At 41.6% G+C, this 20,956-nt stretch overlaps 1 protein-coding gene across 1 annotated transcript in view; it reads right to left on the bottom strand.

Moving 5' to 3' along the window:
* LOC147113478 (inactive carboxypeptidase-like protein X2) overlaps nt 1-20,956 on the bottom strand; it is a 294,748-nt gene that overhangs the window by 39,626 nt on the left and 234,166 nt on the right. The window contains exons 9-11 of the mRNA XM_085994619.1: nt 11,244-11,440; nt 10,919-11,098; nt 875-1,172 (exon numbers count right to left, since the gene is read on the bottom strand). Of these exons, the coding sequence (XP_085850745.1) occupies nt 875-1,172; nt 10,919-11,098; nt 11,244-11,440 (675 nt within the window). The remainder of the gene's footprint in view (nt 1-874; nt 1,173-10,918; nt 11,099-11,243; nt 11,441-20,956) is intronic.

Raw genomic sequence — 20,956 nt, forward strand, 5'->3', positions numbered from 1 at the left:
TTTAAGCAGTGAGGGAGGATTAATTAATTCTTTCAGCTCCGACAAGTACTAGCATTACAGGAGCTGATAATTAATTATAGCAACAGATCAATCAAAAAGAGGTCAATATGAGGGCAATCAATTCCAGGTCTGGTCTCAAGTGGTGTCGTTACAATGATACTCAACACCCATTATGCAGGCCTGATAAAAGGGATATTGTCTGTGTACAACAACACCTTTTGTATAATGCTCTTCGTATAAAGGAAAATATCAGAGGGCTTTAAGGAGGGTGAAGTAGATGAAGGAAGGAAAGGAGTGTTAGAAGGGGGAACCGAAGGACTGGGGGGATAGGTAGGTTTCTATGAAATCTTTGAAGGCAAGGGGAAAGAAAGCAAGGTAAAGTGGTTGAGGAAGAGAATTTCAGAAGGCAGGGGCAAAATGACTGGGTATCGCATGAAAAATGTCCCACAATCATTTTAACTTTTCTTGATTCTTTGCAAACACGTAGACACAATGACACATTTTAAATTAAAACATGTTATTATGGTTCAAAAAGTAAGGCTGCCACCACACAGCATGTTATTGTGACTGTTTGTGTCTCTAAGATATAACTGTAGAAATGACTGTTGACGGTGTTATCACCCAAGTTCTGAATGTACTGGGACCAATTTCCTCTCTCTGCTATTTTACTAGAGGCAATAACTCATTTAAGATAAGCTGATTAAAATAGCAGAGAATAATTTGGTAAGGGTTATACTTTTACACAACCTGTACCCAACAACGTTCCTAGAAATTGAGGAAAAGCTGCACAAGAGGCTGAATTAGAAAAGCAATGGGTCAATTGTTGATTATTATTTCTATGCTCATTACATTCATGCATGCATTTCACACTTACTTCCTGCTACTGTGTGCCATGATGCCCCATTTATAGTTCCATCTTCCTTAGCAAAATCATCTGTGTGGCACACTCTTCTATTTGCATCTGTCATTAGACGGTGAGTGGAAGCATAAGAGAAAGCCAGCCACCTGAAGACATGATCATCTGGCGTGGCACTGTACTCATGGACTTTTGTGCTCAACCGTGTCATGTCGAATGGATATGTCACAACCAATTCTCCTCCTTGTACATTTCCGCCCAACACAAATGGAAACTTTTCCATCCAGGCAATCACTGCTCGTGTCTCAACAGCTACCTGTAAAATTAATTATTTTCAATCAGAATTATGTTCAATATTTGGTGCAGAATAAGAAAAGGATGTGCAGCTCTCACTGACCCCTGATATCAAAGCTATCTATTTTCACCAGTACTGGATACATGCTCCAAGGACTTAGATAAGTTAAGGTGTCATTAACCCTCCCACCCCCTGCCCACCCTCCCCAAGAAAGGTAGGATTTATTTATTAAATTATATTTTATAGAGTAATTTGGCTGATGTACTAGTAAATCTGTCTAGCTTTGTTCTTCATTGATAATCTGTGAATGTAAAACAAAATAAAATATCTGCACAGTTCGATAATGACTCACAACATGTATTTAATAGACTTTGTCCAATTCTGATTCAAGCACAATTCAGCCAAAACTTTAGAGCATGCAATAGTTAAAGCCAAGACAAGCACTCTTCACTGAATGCAATAGGCGGGTTAAGGGGTTCATATTTTCTGCGTTACTGACTTAAATTTTCAGTTTTATTTGTAATGGTTTTGGTTAAAGCTAAAATTGTTTAAAACATAAATTAATTCTATATAGTTGAGATTTTCAAAGTTGTTACACTTCAACCCCTAAAATCTACATTGCAGTTTGCAGTCCCATTATAACCAACAAGGTGGTACTTGCACCCACCAGTGAGTTGACCACGGACTCTAGTAGAACTGAGAAGCGGGGGGGGGGGGGGCGGAAAGGGGTTCAGCTCACTTTGATATTCACTGATGGGTCAGGAGTGCAACTCCTGTGCAACGTGGGAGTAAGTTACTGTGGTGGGGGAGGGGAGAACGAAACTTGTTGCTGTAGGTTGTAAAAGCCTTCAACAACTGGCACCCTCCTGGAGGCACAGCAGGTAAGTGGTATGTATGTTCTCCTTTTTGCTTTTGTCAGAATGTTCAAGTCCAGTGGTTTGTAACCTAAGGAATCCTTGTGTCTTCTTGCCTACTCAACATTTTATCATGGCTTCTACTTCATATTCTGGTAGCTCGTGAGGAAGAACTGAGGTATGTGGCGGCAGAAGGAGGTGAGGCCACAATTTTGCAGATGCTGATCGACACATTCTTCTTGATGCGATCCACCAGAGGAGAGGTCGCCTGCTGGGCTCGCAGGGAAGGAGGCCACCAAAATCATGTGGAGGGAGAGGATAGTGGCACTGAGTGCCACCTCCCTCACCCCCAGCATAGCCCACAACAGGTCCTTCTCAAGATTTAACTGTCATTAGACAATGGCTACCTCAGTTCCAAGAGTCTCTTGTACCACAGCAGCTGCCAACTACTTCTCATGACACTGACCTGTCAGTGACATTTAGATGCAGCACAAGGATAAGTATTATAAATGCACACCCAGGCACCCAGCGGAAACATAATGATAAGAAGTAGGTTGGAACACTTATTGTAAAATAAAAATTATGTTGCATTTTTAGTTAGGTTTGTTGCTCGATGATATAATAAAATCACATGACCTCTGGTATGTGTGACGTGCCAGAAAGACAGGTGTTTATGTATTGAATAGTTGGAATTGGCCGAATGCTGGGGAAATGTTGTGGTGGAATTTAGCTAATCTGAGGAGAATGTATTACTAATGATCTCCCTATGAATGTCGCTGGCAGCTGACACTGAAGAGTCTGCCAAGTGTTGATCCACCTGATGCTCAGGTCCAGGCTCCTCAGTATCAGTCCAGGCTCAGTATCAGTCCCACTTCCCCCTAGGAATCCATGAGCAATTCTTTCTGAACTATGAAGTTGTGACGGGCACAGCACCAGAGACCTGTCTCTCCAGATCTATCAATGCAGCAAAACGTCACCTTCAGAACCCCTATAGTCTTCTCACTTTCAATGCATGGGCCTTACAGTAGCAATGCTCTGCTGGTGAATTTGGCAGTCAAAGGCTTTCAGAATTTTTGTCCCCTTATTGTGACACTCCCTTTTAATTGTTCCTATCCATTTGACTTATGCAGAGATTTCCTCTGCTACCCCGTTTGCACTTTAGATCCATCCAAATCACAGCTGAAGTTATGGTACTGAGCTGACCTAGAAACTATTTCCATTTGCGTCTGTCAAAAACCCACTAATTGCCATTCTGGTGGTGATAACACCAATTGGCTTGAGAGTGCATAAAGATAGCTGGCAAATAAAATGGAAAAATTCACACTGCTGCAATAGAGAAATTTTGAAGTTTGGTTGAACACAACATAAAAAATGACAAAAGCAATGATGCTCCCACAGTAAAGTTACAATAAATGGATTATTTTCTCCTGTGGATAGAGAGGCGACTGACAGAACAGTAAATGGCACTTATCAGTCAACATTTGAGTTATTCTGGACAATCTTGCCATTTTGTTCTAATAATGCAATGATGAATGACTGTTGGATTAAACCTTTGCATTTTCCTAAGCATAGTGCTTCCAGGCCAAATTATATGTTGCCTCACTTGCCAATAAAAGAAAAGTGAGGAGTATAGAAAGCGAATTGGACTTTATTAAATCTATTTCATTCCTGACATTGGCATGAAGACTTATGTGGATTTTTGCTGCTAACCCATCTGTTTTACATTTACTTGGTAGCTCAATCCTTAACTTGCTAACAATCTGCAGGTGGACCATGCCAAGGCTACTGAGCTCATTTAACTTATACTCATTGCCGACTGATGAACAATTTGCAGATCAACCTGATGAGCAAATTGATGAAATATAACTCAAAATCTTATAGGAGAAATGCCCTAAGAATTGCCTTAACTATGTTATCAAAATAGAGCCAGTAGTTAGACTGGGTGCTAGGAAAGGGCTTTTGTTAATTAAACCGTGAAGGCTTATCTAAACAAAACAGGGATGGAAGACAAGCCATCAAGATGGCTTTTTAAGGAGGGTATAAAGATGTCCTGCCTTATGTGGATCTGTGTGCGCCCCCTTTGTTAGCAAAAGCTTGAGAAGCTAGGGAGTAAACGGACGCACTGGCATGTCTAGGTGCCAGTGTTTCATTGATCTGAAGGTCATCAGGGGTAGCACCAGAAGGGCTGAACTCTTTTAACACATCTGTCACTCAAATCGGTCAATGGAATTGAGGCTTCTTTGGAAATTAAGGATATATAAGTGTTTTTGACACTAATATTCAGTCTTCCATTTTCAGTCTTCAGTCATTGGTTTGTACTTTAGCTCTAGTTCTTTTAGGAGTCTTTCTAGTAGAAAGTGTAGGAGTTCTTTATCTAGAATATGTAGAAGGCTGTTTGTGCAAAATTGGAAAGGGCAACTCTGACAGAGATAGTGAAAGTTACAAAAGTTATGATAGTACGGCTATACCAGCCAAATACAAACAGATATTAAGCGTATCACTTAGATGTACAAGTTTCCCTGAGATCAAGGGAGGTGAGATGTAATCCAGCTAGTCCAGAATCAGCTAGCAGCATGGAAAGGGAATTCACCCAGGAGCTCAGGATCCAGGAGGAACAGATAGCACCTCGACAGACAAAGGTTCCCCATCACTCTGATCTCACAGAAGACTAACACCATGCTTCCAGAGGAAAGCGAGGCAACCAGTTCATGCTCACCAGCTCATAGGGATGAGGTTGTATAAATTCTGGAAACATTGATAACTACAAGCATATAGACTGTAACCTATTCAATAGACTGGGGCTATCTAACACGTCAGCTATCTAAGGAGTTTAATCCTAAATTAATCTCACCAATTTATATCAATCTCAGATACTGATCGCAACTGTAAATTTATAATCAGCAAGCAGTTAATGCTGAATTAATGTGACACAACTGAACTGCCCTTATAATCTCTGTTACTTATTTCGTAAATTGCCCCTACTAATTGTGTGCACACTCAAAGTGCTGATAACTGTGATGCTAAGTTTAATAAATAATTGTTAGTTCATGACTTGTTGTCTGTCTTCTTCTTTTATAATTGGCAAGAAAGGGTTAATTGATTCACTTAGTAGCTTGTATGGATCCTGATGGGAGGTTGGTGATGTGAATGCTAATATCATTCAAACTGGTTAATGTAAGACATTTCAACATGCGAAATTTGAACATCATTAACTCCCAGGCATTGACTGGGTGGAAAACCTCAGACGGTTCCTTGATGAGAAGTTAAGGTGAAGGAGTTAAGGATTTGGCTGGTGCCATTGATGAATATTCTTGTCAGCGTATCGATCCCAGTGTTCTTAGACTTTCTAATTAGGAAAACAAAAAGGTCTCCTCCCATAAGGCCACTGTCATAATAATCCTGTTTAGAGGGGGCAGCAGCCTTGCTTTAATTAATTACTTTCTTCAGTTTGATATCAAATTCCAAATTGCTCATTTTATCCTTCTTCTCTTCCATTATAATTTCATGGGGAAGATACCTGTTGGAGTGACCTGTTTCTAAACTCCGCTTCTGTATATGGACATTTCAGGAGAGGAATATCAATCAATATGCACGGTGGCATAGTGGTTAGCACTGTTGCCTCACAGCGCCAGGGACCCGGGTTCGAATCCGGCCTCGGGCGACTGTCTGTGTGGAGTTTGCACATTCTCCCTGTGTTTGCGTGGGTTTCCTCCGGGTGCTCCGGTTTCCTCCCACAGTCCAAAGATGTGCGGGTTAGGTTGATTGGCTATGATAAATTGACCCTTAGTGTTAGGGGGATTAAATATGTGGGGTTACGGGGATAGGGTGGGATATGTGTTGGTGTAGGGGTTACGGGGATCGGGTGGAATATGTGTCGGTGCAGGCTCGATGGGCCAAAATGGCCTCTATCTGCACTGTGGGGTTTCTGTGATTTCTGTGATTTCTGTGACTTCGAGCAACTGACGGTTAACAAGATTCTCCTGTATTCTCCATCCTTCGAAGCTGACTCACTTCCAGATCTTGACAGACAAACATGATTAGCTTATCTCAATAGGAAAGGAGGTTAAATGGACCCATTTTGCGATGAAGCCATACTATCTGTTTGCAATCTGTCTACATTCTAATGAATGGACAAGAACGCCTCCTTATCTCCCTCCCACTCCCAGCTGTTTCACATTTTGAAGTTCCTGTAACAGATTGTGGCATAGAATCATTTGGATTCTCTGTAAATACAAGACTTTAAGGTTTGTGATTCACTATCGTTATCCTTGTCATCAAGATGTATTCATTAACCCCAAGGATCCCTATTTGTTTCCATCTTTCCAAATAATTAAATTGTTTATAACCAAGTTCCACAGCATTCCCACTGACACAGATTTTCTGATTGCCTCTCCAGATTTCAGAACTGTTCTTTCTGCTCCCACACCCTACAGATTGGATCTTGTCAAGGAAGTCTCCTTCTTGCAATCCTCACAGCTTCATCATTATCTGGGGCCAAATTGGATCTCAGGGGATTCTGCTATTTTCAGGAAATTGTTAATTTTACTTTTGCAGCAAAGGCACATTTCACTTCACCTTGCTATAACATAATCTTTAGGGAGTTGACTGACTTGACAGATGTCAGACTTCTAGTCAGATTCTAACCACTTTCTCTTTTGTTCTCAAGTCCCTTGTAGTATCCTATTTGTCTTCAAACAACTCTCAAGTCACATTCTTCTGCATTAATATCAGTGTTCCCTGCAGTCATACCCACCATCTAATCTAATCCTTATGGTTTACTCCTGTAGCATATTCAAATATACCTTATATGGGATAGGACTATCCCTTTAATCTTATGCAGAATTTGACAACTACTCCTACTCGCTTAGAAATTTGTCTGCTATTTAGTTTCTCTGATAATACTAAACTGGGCGTAAAAGTTGGCATCTTCACTTTCTGAAGATATTTGAACTTTGGTTTCATCTAGTCTCTTTTGGCTATAAGATTCTCTTAACTTGGAGGTGAAACTGCAGCAGTCTTCACTAAAGAAGAGGATGCTGCCAATGTCCCAGTAAAGGAGGAGGTAGTAGATTAATTGGGTGGGATAAAAATAGATAAAAGAGGTGGTTCTTAAAAGTCACCCGGTCCAGATGAGATGCAGCTTAGGTTGCTGAGGGAAGTAAGGGTGGAAATTGCGAAGGCTCTGGCCACAATTTCCAATCCTCCTTAGATATGGGAGTGGTGCCAGAGGACTGGAGGATTGGAAATGTTATACTCCTATTCAAAAAAGGGGAGGGATAAACCCAGCAATTACAGGCCAATCAGCCTAACATTGGTGGTGGGGAAACTTCGAGATATTAATCCAGGACAAAATTAATTGACACTTAGAAAAATATGGGTTAATATTTAATAATCCAGAACAAATTTCTTAAAGGCAAATCGTGTTTGATTAACTTGATTGACTTCTTTGATGAAGTAACAGAGGGTGGATGAGTGTAGTGCAGATGACATTGTTTATGGACTTTCAAAAGGCATTTAATAAAATACCAAATAATAGATTTGTTAGCAAAATTGAAGGCCATGGGATTAAAGGGGCAGTGGCTGCATGGATATGAAATTGGCTAAGGGACAGAAAGCAGAAAGTAATGGTGATCCGTTCTTTTTCAGACTGGAGGGAAGTATGCAGTGGTATCACCCAAGGGCTGGTGTTTGGACCACTACTCTTTTTGATATATATTAATGACCTGGACTTGGATATACACGGCATAATTTCAAAGTTTGCAGATGACATGAAACTCAGAAATGTAGTGAACAGTGAGGAGGATAGTAACACACTTCAGAAGGACATAGACAAACTGTTAAAAAGGGCAGATGGATTAGCAGATTAAATTTAACACAGAGAATTATGAAGTGTTACATTTTGGTAGGAAGAATGCAGAGAGGCAATATAAAGTAAATGGTGCAATTTCAAAGGGAGTGTAGGAACAGAGAGACCTGGGGGTGGGTGTACACAAGTCTTTGAAGGTAGCAGGACAAGTTGAGAAGGCTGTCAAAAAGGCATACAGGATCCTTGGCTTTATAAATAAAGGCATAGAGTACAAAAGCAAGGAAGTTATGCTAAACTTTATAAAACATTGGTGAGGCACCACACTTTAGGAAGGATATTAAGGCTTTAGAGAGGGTGCAGCGGAGATTTACTAGAAGGGTACTAGGGGTGAAAGACTTCAGTTACATGGAGTGACTAGAGAAACTGAGGTTGTTCTTCTTAGAGCAGAGAAGGTTAAGGGGAGATTTGATAGAGCTGTTCAAAATCATGAAGGGTTTTGATAGAGTAAATAAGGAGAAACTGTTTTTAGGGGCAGAAGGGTCAGTAACCAGAGGACACAGATTTAAGGTCATTGGCAAAAGAACCACAGGTGACATGAGGGAAAAAAAAGTTCACAGCAAGTTGTTATGATTTGGAATATACTGCCTGAAAGGGTGGTGGAAGCAGATTCAATAGTAACTTTCTAAAGGGAATTGGATAAACACTTGAAAAGGAAAATAATTGCTGGGCTATGGGGAAAGAGCAGAGGAGTAAAATTAATTGGACAGTTCTTTCAAAGAGCCAGCACAGGTACAATGGGCCGAATGGCCTCCTTCTGTGCTGTATCATTCTATGATTCTATGAAACAACTTGTTTTTGACATCTCTTATTTTCTGTTTTGGTAAATATCTATCAGAACAATATTTTCTTCTGTTTGGGACACATTTGCATAGTTCTACTTCACTTCAAGGGTGTCAGGAGTAATTTTCTGTCTGTTCTCCTATTCAATTATGGAGTAAGTCAATGTTTTCTGGTGCCATTTCCAAGTTCAATTAACACTACACCAGGGGTGACTTTGTCCCCAGAACCGGCAGATGAGGAAGCAGTCTTCGACCATCTTGATGGCTATCAGCTGGAAAAGTTTCCAAACCTTTCACAATTTCTGCTGGATATCAGTCATCCAAAAGAGTTTTCTTTTTCTGAAGGGGTTATAATTTTGTAAACCAAGGTTCCCTTTAAAGCAGTGGTGAATAGCCATTCGTACTTGCTCCTAAAGTGACCTCGACAGGATATTGTTTTGTTATTGTCTTAATTATCTACTCTCTTTGTTCACATCTTCCATCAGAAAAAAATCTAGTCAGATTGAAGCTGCATTCCAACCCTTATCCTAAATAAGTATATGCACTGCCATCTAGTGAGAGCTGCTGCTGAGGAAAACCTTAGGGGTAGATTTTCACTTCGGGTGGTTTTTGGCTGGACATTGGGTGGTGCAGTTTGGATTGCCTGTTCAATGTCATCAAGGAGAGGCCCAAACCATTGTGACGGTTGGGCCTCATTTAAATTTCACTGGCACCCTGCCCATGCATTCCCAGCAATAACGGGCAGCCCGGCCAATTCGAGGGCAGGATTTCCGGCAATCCCAGTGCCCATTTATAGAGTGAATGCACCTCTTGTTGCTGCTATAGGTGGAGTCCATCTGGGGTTCCAAACCCAGTTCCGACTTACGCTGGGAGTGTGCCATTGGGCCCATGGATATTTGGGGCCAGTATCTAACAGAGTAACGACTGCCCAAGGACAATTATCATCAGAGGTTTATATGGCCAAGTTTGTCTGATTCATTGCATGAAATTGGGTTTGTCTACCAGCAGGGAGTGCATGCTATATATAATACTTTTAATAAATTATAGATAGCACCGCTGGTCCTGACAAGCGTCACTGTACCTGAAAGAATATCTAAGACAAAACCCAAACTTGTAACAGATACCTTGTATAATTATGTGCAGATAAACAGCACATTGGCGATGAGGAGAAATACCAGTATTAGTAAATTTCCTCCTTTGTTTACATTCCTTAAGATATATTACCAGGTTAAAATGGCATTTCTTAGCAATACCGTTACTCCACAGTCTCTATGAGATAGTAAATTAAATGTCCTAAATTAAATAGGTTGTAATTAGATTAATTCATTTGTCCTGGCTTTGAACAACCTTGGAAAGCTGCATGTGTACATTCTATGCTATGCAGAGCTATTTAATATCTAGCCAGATAAAGCCATTGATGAAGCAAAATATTGTTTAACCAAGATTACTGATCAAAGATGCAGAAAGCCACGGCTTAATCTGCTCACAAAACATATGAATATATTATTGACACTGTTCAGATTGTGTACCACATTCTCACAATCATATTTTTGACAATATATCCCATGTTATTTAATGCCATCCGTATATTGCAGAACAGCTTAAGTAGAAACAGTCCCAAGTGCTGTGGAATCATTCGTATTACCACAGGGCAGATTCCTCAGCACCGGTGATAACATAAAAACAACTGAATACACACAAGGTTGCACACAAGCAGTTGTTTAAAAGTTTCAATCGTGACATTCATTTCTGGCTTCTCAGCCTCTGCCAATGTATGTGGAAAATCCATTCAGACCAGCTATGTGAAGCCCACTGACCCGTATGTACGGGCTCAGTGTTCAGTCATTCCCAGCCAGCACACATGTTATCTGCAGCAACAGCTGTTCAAGTTTGCCCCGGCTGCACTCCAGACCAGCAGCAAAGCATCACCTCTTCAGTTCGTTCTCACAATTTACAATACAGTACCGCCACTGGAGATGGGCTGCTGCAGTCAGTGGTAGTGCTGTAATATAAAAGGATTATTTAAATACTGTCTTTTGGGGATGAGGTATCTGAAATGTAAACTTTATGACAGTTGTCATGATTAATGTGAATCTTTGAAAAATCTAATTTCAACTAAGTATTTTGCTTGTACTCCATTTAGCTGCTGTTCTGTCCATCTGCTGGTATGAAGTAATGAAATAACCTTCAATTATTTTACTTTATAATGTAAACAACATAGTCAAATTATTATTTTATATATACATTGTGTGCACATAGACAACTCACAGTGGCGTTTTCAGATAAGTACCACTCAGGGATGGGTAGGTGATGATTATTCACTTTCTTATACCCTCTTCTGCGCTCCTCTCCCTCCCAAAGAATAGAATTGAGATCAGGAAAATTATGATTGATATCGATGCCATCATGAGTCCAACGTCCCAAAGACCAGCCTACTAATTCAGAACCCTAAAATGCAACACACGAGAGTGATCACATTCAAACACATACTATTATATGATGGGAAAAGTGGGATTGAGCTGCATTAGTAAAGTTCAATTCATGTAAGTGCCCGGAGAGAGCAACAACTGTGAGAGGTTTAATGAAAAATTACCACTTCGAAAGATTTTTCATATCCATCAGGATTAACAGAAGGTAACAAATGGATCCTAGTCTCCTCCACAAGGTGCTTGATTCGTGGATTTCCTGCCAAGTACTCTTGACACATGAACTGCATCAGTAAGAGGAGCAGCTCACGGCCAAGCACTTCATTGCCATGAGCTCCTGAAGAGTAATGGAACTCCGGCTCACCTAGTTCAGACAAACACAGTCAAAAATTACTTCATACAGAACTAAAAGTAAATGATACATTACTTACCCCATATCATTTTAATTTATGTCCTTTAGTACCATAACCAATGGACTACCAATGACCATTTAGGCTGTAAAACTCAAAGGTACACAATTGTATTCTCTAAATAAAGCAAACTGTCCCGATTTGTGTTTCAGAGAGGATAAACTAGTCTCCCTTCGGTGATACAATTTAGGGTGCCATTAACCTCTGGCCTTACTGAATGATTTAGTGGTTACAGAACAGGACTAATACACAAAGTCAGATCGCATGAGGTTAGGTCACTTTGGTTCAGTTTTCTGGAAAATATTCTAGACTGAAGGGAACTGACTGTAACAGGGAGCAAAGTACAGCAAATTTGTAATTTCTAGGACATGGTTGAGCTTCTGAATGAAAATTTCAATATTTCGCATCTACTTGAAGCTTGTTAGAAGTTTCAACATTATGCACTTTTAGCAGCGAGCTTGTTAAATTGTCTAACACACTATACTCAGAACAAGTCATTTTACACTATTAATGAATTAGATCACAAGATCAATTTGGATTATGAGGGCCTTACTATTACAACAATCAGTGAATTAAGTACACTTTCCATTCAGTTTCAAACTAACTAAAAATAAAGCTGAGCGATTTAATTCCAAACCGTAGAAGCCAACCCCATTTTATTGATGGAAAAGTCAAATCATTGGCTCATTGACTATCCTAAACAGGAGCTGTGCAAATATTCTGGAGTTTACATTGGACAGACTTTTCAAAGTTTAAAAGAACTTGGACTCTGAGTAATGAATGTGTTGTCATCTCCAGTGGATATGTGCACGCATCCAACACACTTTCAAATAGTTTTATACAATTTTTGAATATTGTCTGTAATTTTTTTCCATTATGTCTATTGCCACTTGACTATGTTGTGCCAGTCCAAACATTCAGTCCAGATAGGTATAATGACAATAATTCAGCCAAACTAATATTTGGTTACATTTGGCAAACTGACATGAGTTGATACTTCCTCAGTTAGTAAGGAGTTCAAGAGACCACTGTTAATATTGATATGATTAGAACAGACATTTCTCATACTTACCATCAAGTGTCAACTCTAAACATTGTGCCATGTCTCATTTTAAAACTTATTGAGGTCGATTTTTACTTCCGGGATGCGCAGCCTAGAAAGCAGCTGACCCATTCAGGAGATGTCACTGGATGACTTAGCCAATTTTAACAGCCGGCCTGCATTACCATACCCAATGCCAACTTCATGACCAAAACGGCCTGTAAGTCGGCGGGAAGCACCTGCCCAGCATTTAAAATCAGATGACTCGTGTATTGATTTCTTTGTGGGTTCAATAACGACTCATTTATGAAAGAGAATGAGTTTTAATCTGAAGTCTATTCAACTCTTTTTAACAGCCTTTACAGAACACACTATGCTGTGATGCATCTAGAATGAAACTGAAAGTAAAACTGTCAGCCTGTTTGTCTGTGTCACATGACCTCTGCTGCTCAGGCACAAGCAATCAAAAACACAGACAAATATGCTGTAAGGCATAAGTAATCAAACACAGACAAATATCATCACTATTTGCTGATATCATTACATCTCCCTTTCTTAAAACAAAAGTATTTTACTTTTAACTAACAACATTTAATGAACTTACATTATCATTATCATGATCAAGGTTTTTTACCCATGCATTGTGTGTTCACATGAAATATGTCAATACACTAGAACTTGAAGAAAGAATAAGATAACATTACTTCCTTCTATAACAATAGTCCTTAAATTTGCTCAATGAGTCTCTTAGGAGGCTTCACGTCTCTTGAGGATTTTCTGATTGATTGTCCTTGAATCTGAGTTGTTGCCTCAGATGATTGGTTCTCAGCTGTGTGATCAGGTTGTTCACCAGTATCAGTCTCTTGACCTGCTGTGGCTGGTCCCATGAGAAGATCTCGACGATTTCTTCTCAGAACAGCACCCTCATCTGTCTGAATGGTGTATGATCTTGGTTGAACTTCACTCAGGACAGTTCCCTTCTGAGTCCATGTGTTTGTTTTGTCTTTGAACCTTACTTGGTCACCAGTGTGGAGTTCAGGTAGGTTTTGTGTTCCTCTGTCATAGTAATACTTTTGCTTTTCTTTCTGTTGTTCTTTGAACTTCCTCACTTTCTCCCCCTCTTTTGTTTTCAGGAGGTTCTCCGGGATGGGTAGGTTTGACCTTAGCCGACGTCCCATCAGGAGTTGGGCTGGTGACATACCACACTCGAGCGGCGTTGTGCGGTATACAAGCATGCTTTGGTAGAAGTCAGTTCCACTGTCTTTTGCCTTGTACATCAGTCTTTTCACTGTCTGGACTGATTTTTCCACTAGTCCATTGGACTGTGGATAGTGAGGACTTGACGTTGTGTGGACAAAGTCCCACTCTTTGGCAAAGTGTCGGAAATTTGCATTGTTAAACTGGGGTCCGTTGTCTGTGAAGACCTCGCTTGCCACGCCATGTCTGGAGAATATGGCTTTCATACTTCTTATCACAGCTTCTGCAGTGGTGGTGTACAGTCTACAAACCTCTGGATACAGGGAGTAATAGTCTGTGACGACAAGATAGTCCTTCCCTTGACATACGAATAGGTCAGCGCCTATCTTCTGGTAAGGTCTGTCTGGTGCTGGGTGTGGCTTTAGTGGTTCTACCGGATTGCTTGCTCGATATTTCAGGCATATTGTGCAGTTTGACACCTCATTTGTCACATCTTGGTTGATTCGTGGCCAGTACATCACCTCTCGTGCTCTTTTCTTACACTTTTCGATTCCCAGATGTCCTCCATGGACCTTTTTTAGCATCTCTCTTCTCAGACTCTTTGGGATAACTATTTTACTTCCTTTGTAGATGATGTCTTCGACCACTGATAGTTCCGCCCTGCAGTTCCAGTACTCTGCTATATCAGGTGAGCAGTCTTGCTTCATGTTGGGCCATCCATCCAAGATGCTTTTTCTCAGTCGTCTCATTGTTTCATCTTTGTTTGTCTCAGTCTTTATGAGCTCCATTTTTGCATCTGCTATGGGCAGTGCACTTGTGATCATGTCCACGTAGGCGTTCACTTTTTCATCCATTGTGGTGTTTGCGGGCTCACTTGGGTCAACAGCTCTGGACAACGTGTCTGCTGTATACATCAGCTTACCCGGTGTGTACGCAACATTCAGTGTATAGCGTTGCAGCCTGATCATCATTCTTTGTATTCTAAGCGGACAGCTATTTAGTGGCTTTTGGAACAATGCAATCAAGGGCTTATGGTCAGTCTCTACACTGATTCCTTGTCCTGCCACAAACTGGTGAAATCTTTCACAGGCGTATGTGATGCTGAGCAGCTCCTTTTCTATTTGAGCATATCGCGTCTCTGCGTCTGTCATTGAGCGCGATGCATATGCAATAGGTTGCCAGTCGTCATATTTTTGCAGAAGAACGGCACCGAGCCCACTCTGTGATGCATCTGATGATATCTTGATGGGTCTCGCTGGGTCATAAAACCTCAGAACTGGTTCCTCTGTGAGCAGTTTCTTTAGATCGCTCCATGACTTCTCATGCTCATGATTCCATTCCCATTCTATGTTCTTTTCAGTTAGTCTTCTCAGCGGCGCCATCTTTTCTGAAAGGTTGGATATGAATTTACCCATGTAATTGATCATTCCATTAAACCTCTGCACGTCCTTTTTGCATTGTGGCCTTGGCATATTCTCAATGGCGGACACCTTTCTGGGATCTGGTTTGATGCCCTCACTGCTAAGGATATCTCCCACGAATGTCAGTTCTGTCACCCCGAGCTGGCATTTCTCTCTATTCAGCTTCAGGTTTGTTTTCCTTGTTGCTTCCAGCACTTTTGTCAGTCTCTCGTCATGCTCAGTTCTCATGGTTCCCCATACTATGATGTCATCCATTGATGTATCAACTCCCTCCAGGTGCTCATAGATCATATGGATAGTCTTGTGATACACTTCAGGAGCTGAGGCAATGCCAAATGGTAACCTTAGGAATCTGTATCTGCCAAATAGAGTGTTGAACGTGCACAGTCTTGAACTTCCTTCGTCCAGCTTCATCTGCCAAAATCCTGAGGATACATCTAACTTGCTGAAATATTTTGCATTTGCAAACTGTGCCATGATTTCCTCATGTGTAGGAAGCTTGAAGTGCTCTCTATTTATTGCTCTGTTTAGATCTCTTGGATCCAGGCAAATTCTGAGCTTTCCATTCTTTTTGTCCACTACGACGAGGGAACTCACCCACTCAGTTGGCTCATCTATCTTCTGGATCACATTCAGGCTTTCCATCCTGTCCAACTCTGCCTTCAGTTGCTTTTGAAGAGCAAACGGAACTTTTCTGCATGGATGTATGACCGGTGTCATACTTTTATCTACTCTGATCGTGTGTTCTCCTGGAATGCAGCCTAGACCCTTAAATAGGTCTTTGTACTCTTTCATGAGTTCATCATAGACTGTCTCTCCTTCGCTTTCCACAACGAGGACTCTCTTTACCAGGTTCAGTCTCTCACAGGCTTTTAAACCTAGTATGGCTTGCACATCCTTAGGCACCACGATTAATGCTAGCGTGTGCTCTCTGTCCTTGTGTGTTACTTTGACAATGCATTTTCCTTTCACTGGTATATCAGTACCTGAGTATCCGGTCACTTTCACTTGTATTCCATGTAACTTTGGTCTGGGTCTAATTCTCTTAAAATCGGTCTCTATCACATTAACTTGTGCTCCAGTATCCAATTTAAATGGAATGTGTATGTCATTCACTTTTAGTGTCAACATCCAGTCTCTTTCTTCTTTTTTGTTTTCAGACACCACATCTACATAGAATTCCTCTATCTCACTTTCATCTACTGTATGGACCTTGCTTTGTTGTGCTTGGTTCTTACAGCAACGGGCATAATGGTTGTTTTTGTTGCATCTATTGCATGTTTTACCATATGCTGGACACTTTCTTGGTGGATGCTGTGTACCGCATCGACTACATGACTTCCGATTGTCCCTTTCATTTTCATTTGCTGGCCACGTCTCTTTTTTCACATTGGCGCTCTCTTTGTTAAACGGTTTGTAACCGTTCTTTCTCACTGCATCCACGTTGCAGCTACTGTCACTGAACAGCTCCTTTGCCTGCAACTTCACAGTCTCTGTAGCCCTATACAGTGCTATGGCGTTTCCCAGGTCTAGATCTTGCTCTCTTAGCAGTCTTTCCCTTAGACCGTTATCTGGAATACCACACACCAGTCTGTCTTTTATCAGCGAGTCTGTGAGTCCCCCAAATTCGCACGATTTGCTTCGGTTTCTCAGTTCAGTCACATACTGATCAATAGTCTCGCCGATTTTCTGTACACATGTGAAAAATTTGTGCCTCTCAAAGGTCACGTTGCGTTTAGGTATGCAGTAGGCCTCAAACTGTTCCATTATTTTATCTAGCTTCATTTTGTCTCCATCAACATCAAATGTGAAGTTATTATACACCTCGAGCGCTTCATCACCCACGACATGTAAGAACAGTGACGATTTCCTTTTATTACTTTTCTTGTCAGCTCCGATAGCTGATAAATACAACCCTACACATTGTTTGAATCTCCTCCAATTTTCAGCCACATGACCTGTCAATTGAAGCATCGCCGGTGGGAGTAAACCTTCCATTTTTCACTTTGTTAGCTATTCTCTAATGGTAAGCAACGATGTTCTCTTCTGGCTTGCTAATCTGTGGAGAGCTGATTTAACTTCAGATATTTTCTCTTCATCTCTTTCAGCCACTTCTGACACCATGTATTGATTTCTTTGTGGGTTCAATAACGACTCATTTATGAAAGAGAATGAGTTTTAATCTAAAGTCTATTCAACTCTTTTTAACAGCCTTTACAGAACACACTATGCTGTGATGCATCTAGAATGAAACTGAAAGTAAAACTGTCAGCCTGTTTGTCTGTGTCACATGACCTCTGCTGCTCAGGCACAAGCAATCAAAAACACAGACAAATATGCTGTAAGGCATAAGTAATCAAACACAGACAAATATCATCACTATTTGCTGATATCATTACAACTCGGAGGCCACCGCTGGAGACTGGGGGAACGGTTTCCCGCACACAGTAAGCGCATCAGAGGGCTGGAGAAGGGGAATCGTGGTCGGGGCGGGGCAGGGCGGGGTGGGGGGAAGGTCATCCGGGGCAGGGAGGAGCACTCCCGCTCCCCGTGACCCACAAGAAGACCTGTAAAAAGTTAAGATATTACGCTTACCTGGATCTCCTCTGGCCCTGGATCTTGATCCTAACAGCTTTAAACTGGTGGGGAAGCCACCACTGCTCCCCCACTCAGGCCACAGGTAAATATAGCAGTCGGACCGCGATGACGCCATTGGCGACTTACTGCATACGTAAAGAAGGACACTGCTGGCTTTGGGCAATTTAAAATTGCAATCGGCCAGATTGGGAATGAAGTGGGTAATTTCCCCCGCTCCTTTTTAACTTCTTCTCCTTCCGGTTTCTACCGGACGAATTGGGTTAATTCAACTATATTATTTGTAATTTAAGTTTTTTTTAATACTGTAGTTCTTTGATCTTCCATAGTGTTGCTGACTGTAAATTGGATGACATCTATGTTTTAAGTGTTTGTAATGCACAATGTGTTTTTATTTCTGCTGAAGTGAAATTGTGACCCCTTAGGTCATAAAGTCTGAGTTTGGTTAAGTAAATGGAGCCTCAGATCAAACAGAGTTAGTTTGTTTGTCGAGAAACGGTTCAGAGTGAGGCCAATTAGTGTTTAACTGCAGTTCAGTCTACTGAGCCAATTTACATGACCCTTGTTTCTGGGGAATCCCCATTTTTCCTGGTGCAAAGGTCAAGAAAAAGGGTTGGACAACTGATTCCCTGGATGTTTGCCCGTTTTATGCTGCAAGGATTTCCGCAGCTTCCCTGGGAAGGCAGAGCAGGCTTCCACCTGGAATTGGAGTGATCTAGACAATCACATGCTAATGAGACAGTAAGGGGCATTTCCACTGCTCTCATTTTATTCTTAACAATGCTGGCTGGGTGACCCAGTGCAAGGATGCCCAGTAAAACAAGGTATGAGAGCCTGCCCTGCTGTTATTCCAGGTCTTCTGTGGCCTAATCAGCGATTCTTAAAGGAGACCACTCCAAAAATGTAAGGAAAGTATTTAATAGTTTAACTTCAGTGGTGCCAGTAGGATCAGGAGTGCTCCTCCTGGCTCCACAAAAATACTGCGGCCCACGCCCACCCCACCTTTTACCCCGCTCCCAGGACCTACCTGCAGGCCAGCTCGCAGTCAGAATTAGTCAGACCCCGATCGTTGAGCTGCACTGGGATGCCCAATTGGGATCCGCAGCTCGCCGGTTCAATGCAAATGAAGCCCGGCGATCCATTACGCTCGGGTGTCAGGATTGCGCCGCCTGTTTCGCGCTGGTTTCCGGCGTGAGTTGAATTTCTCTCGCTAGTGCTTTTTTTCCCTTTGTCTCAGCTGTCAAAAAACTGTTGCCTTGGTTGCTGGGTGTAAAGTCTAGGCTGGCTGCTGGTAACCGAGGCCTGGCGTAATTGCTGGGAACTGATGCCAGGTATTGTCAGTAACGGAGGCCTGAGTTGACTGCTAGGATTTGAGACATGGTCTGCTCACTGATGGGGTTAAAAATCCCATTCCTGTGCCTAAGTTTAGAAATGTGTTTTTAAAAAATTCATTCATGGGATGTGGGCATTGCTGGCAAGGCCAGCATTGATTGCCCATCCCTAATTGCCCTGGAGAAAGTTGTACTTACACAGATACTCTCACAGTGCTGCTAGGTAGGAAGTTCCAGGATTTTGATCCATTGACAATGAAGGAATGGCGATATATTTCCAAGTCAGGATGGTGTGTGACTTGGAGGGGAACTTGGAGGTGGTGGTGTTCCCATGTGCCTGCTGCCCTTGTCCAGCTAGGTGGCAGAGGTTGTGGGTTTGGGAGATGCTGTCAAAGAAGCCTTGGCGAGTTTCTGCAGTGCATCTTGTAGATGGTACACACTGCAGCCACGGTACACTGGTGGTGGAGGGAGTGAATGTTTAAGGTGGTAGATGGGGTGCCAATCAAGCAGGCTGCTTTGTCCTGGATGATGTTGAGCTTCCTGAATGTTGTCAGAGCTGCACTCATCCAGGAAACATAAGAACATAAGAAATAGGAGCAGTAGGCTATTTGGCACTTCAAGCCTGCTCTGCCATTCAATAAGATCATGGCTGATCTTGTACCTCATCTCCACTTTCCTGCACTATCCCCATATCCCTTGATTCCATTAATGTTCAAAAATCTATCGATCTCTGTCTTGAATATACTCAACGACTGAGCCTCCACAGCCCTCTGGGGTAGAGAATTCCAAAGATTCACCACCCTCTGAGTGAAGAAATTTCTCCTCATCTCAGTACTAAATGGCTGACCCCTTATTCTGAGACTGTGACTCCTGGTTCTAGATTCCTCAGCCAGGGGAAACATCCTCCCTGCATCTACCCTGTCAAGCCCTGTAAGGATTTTGTATGTTTCAATCAGATCACCTCTCATTCTTCTAAACTCTAGAAAATATAGGCCTAGTCTATTCAATCTCTCCTCATAGGACAATCCCCCCATCCCAGGAACCAGTCTGGTGAACCTTCGTTGCACTCCCTCTATGGCAAGTATATCCCTCCTTAGGTAAGTAGACCAAAATTGTGCACAATACTCCAGGTGTGGTTCACCAGGGCCCTATATAATTGCAATAAGACGTCTTTACTCTTATACTCAAATCCTTTTGTAATAAGCTTTCCTAATTGCTTACTATACCTGCATGTTAACTTTCAGTGATTCGTGTACAAGGCCACCCAGGTCCCTCTGAACACCAACATTTCCCAATCTCTCACCATATATAAAATACTCTGCTTTTCTATTTTTCCTACCAAAGTGGATAATTTCACATTTCTACACAATATATTCCATTTGCCATGTTCTTGCCCACTCGCTTAGCCTGTCTATATCCCCTTGAACTTACATTCCCACCCAGTTTTGTATCATCAGCCAACTTGGATATATTACATTTGGTCCCCTCATCCAAATCATTGATGTAGAATGTGAATAGCTGAGGCCCAAGCACTGATCCTTGCGGTACCCCACTAGTTACAGCCTGCCAACCCGAAAATGATCCATTTTTTCCTACTCTCTGTTTTCTGTCCGTTAACCAATCTCCAATACATGCTAGTATATTATCCCTAATCCCATGAGCCCTAATTTTGTTTAATAACCTCTTGTGTGGCACCTTATCAAATGCCTTCTGAAAATCCAAATACACCACATCTATTGGTTCCCCCTTATCTATTCTGCTAGTTACAACCTCAAAAAACTCTAACAGATTTGTCAAACATGATTTCCCTTTCATAAATCCGTGTTGACTCTGCCCAATCCTATTATTATTTTCCATGTGCACTGTTACCACGTCCTTAATAAT

Source organism: Somniosus microcephalus, chromosome 8, assembly GCF_052327205.1.
Source record: "Somniosus microcephalus isolate GS21.2 chromosome 8, FLI_Smic_1.0, whole genome shotgun sequence".
NCBI lineage: Eukaryota > Metazoa > Chordata > Chondrichthyes > Squaliformes > Somniosidae > Somniosus > Somniosus microcephalus.